General features: G+C 48.3%; 1 protein-coding gene across 1 annotated transcript; it reads left to right on the top strand.

The window, feature by feature from the left end:
- Nucleotides 1–329: 329 nt before the first annotated feature.
- LOC102371962 (olfactory receptor 52N4-like) lies at nucleotides 330–1295 on the top strand. Its single transcript, XM_006039348.1, has one exon. The coding sequence runs from the start codon at nucleotides 330–332 to the stop codon at nucleotides 1293–1295; it is 966 nt and encodes a 321-aa protein (XP_006039410.1).
- The last annotated feature ends 629 nt before the right edge of the window (nucleotides 1296–1924 follow it).

Genomic DNA, 1924 nt, shown 5'->3' with positions numbered 1-1924 from the left:
CTGGAGGCTCGTGTTTATAAAAGTGAGTCCCCCCACTACCACTTGGAGAATGGGTATGAGTGCCCCTGGACTTATGCTGCAAAGTGTCTCCCTACATGCCTAGTTCAATACAGCTAGCACTCCTGATGAGATGGTGGCTACTCCCAGAAGTGTACTCTTATGCAGACAAAGTGCATTGCCTCTTAGATTTGGGGGTGTCTGCCTTAATGGTGCTAAAGACATTTTTATCATTTTTTACTGCCTCTGTCACTGCTTTCTGTCCCATGTTCTCTTCCTCCCCAGCAAGAAAACCCTGCTCTCAGGAGGACGATGATTTTCAGCTGGTCACCATGGCAGGTTCCAACCTCACTGAGATGACACCATCCACTTTCATCCTGAATGGCATCCCAGGCCTGGAGGAGTCTCACCTGTGGATCTCAATCCCATTTTCCTCTGTGTACCTCATTGCCATGGTGGGGAACTGTGGCCTCCTCTACCTCATCTGGACTGAGGAGGCTCTGCATAGGCCCATGTACTACTTCCTCTGCATGCTCACCCTCACTGACATCGCAGCCACCACATCTATGATGCCCAAGATGATGTGCATCTTCTGGTTCAAGCTCAAAGAGGTTGGCTTCAATGCCTGCCTGGCCCAGATGTTCTTCATCTACACATTGACAGGGATGGAGTCTGGTGTGCTCATGCTCATGGCCTTGGACAGATACGTGGCCATCTGTTACCCGCTGAGATATCCCACCATCCTGACCAATTCTGTTATCACCACAGCAGGAGCAGTCACCTTCCTCAGAGGGGCGATGCTGGTCATGCCAGTCGTCTTCTTGGCCAGGAGACTGCCATACTGCCACACTAATGTCATCCCTCACACCTACTGTGACCACATGTCTGTGGTGAAGCTGGCCTGTGCCAGTATCAAAACAGACACTGTCTATGGCCTAGTTGTCACCCTGGTGATTGGGGGCTTAGACATTCTCTGCATCTCAGTCTCCTACATCATGATCCTCAGGGCTGTGGTGAGCCTATCCTCCAAGGAAGCACGCAGCAAGGCCTTCAGCACCTGCACGGCCCATATCTGTACTATCATCACCACTTACACACCGGTTTTAATAGCCATCATTACACCCCGCATTGGGGGTGACAGCATCGCACCACCCATTCAGGTCCTCATGGCCAATATCTACCTGCTCCTGCCTGCCATTCTCAATCCCATAATTTATGGGTTAAAGACCAAACAGATCCGGGAAAGCTTCCTCAAAATATTTTTCAGAGGAAAGGCTGGCTCAGCTTTTGGAGCCTGAGCACAGGTTTACGGGGACATGGGAAAATGGTAATGCTTCCATAGAAGGAGAGTGACCAACTAAGGCAGGGACTGAATAGACAGTCCCCCATACTTGATGGGAAGACACAATTCACCCCCAAAATGCCCTGTAGGCTCTCCACATGTTCAGCATACTCCCTACTCTGCCCCCTAAATGCATCCTGGGTCTTTGTGGACTTCCTTTCCTGTACTGATTATCATGTTGTGCAGTTCCTAGCTTTACAGGGTTCAGAGCTTTTTGGCAATATAAACCTACAAGTAGTAGTGTTCACACTATTAATTTCTGGTTATTATCTCCTGTTTTGGATTCAGGGCTCATGTGGGAATTAAAACCAACACCATTCACATAAACAGGTTTAATTTTCCCATTCTTAAATTTTCTGCCTGCTCCATTCCAGGACTCAGCCCATTAATGGGGATGACGACAATGGCCCTCCGATTAAACTCACTTCCCCTACTGTCATCCTGTCCCAAATCTCCAAGTTAAAATGTGCATCTGTAGGAATCTGGGAGGATGAAAAGTCCAGAATCTGAAATAAGGAGATTCTATTTCAAGTGCTTACAGTGATCTCATCTTTCTGTCTTCTAAATTAAGACACTGTGGCCAGC

This window comes from Alligator sinensis, unplaced genomic scaffold (assembly GCF_000455745.1).
Source record: "Alligator sinensis unplaced genomic scaffold, ASM45574v1 scaffold2602_1, whole genome shotgun sequence".
Lineage (NCBI taxonomy): Eukaryota > Metazoa > Chordata > Crocodylia > Alligatoridae > Alligator > Alligator sinensis.
This window is presented reverse-complemented; position numbering and strand designations above follow the sequence as displayed.

Coding starts and splice junctions, on each gene's coding strand:
- LOC102371962 (XM_006039348.1), top strand. CDS start 330: ATGGCAGGTTCCAACCTCACTGAGATGACACCATCCACTTTCATCCTG.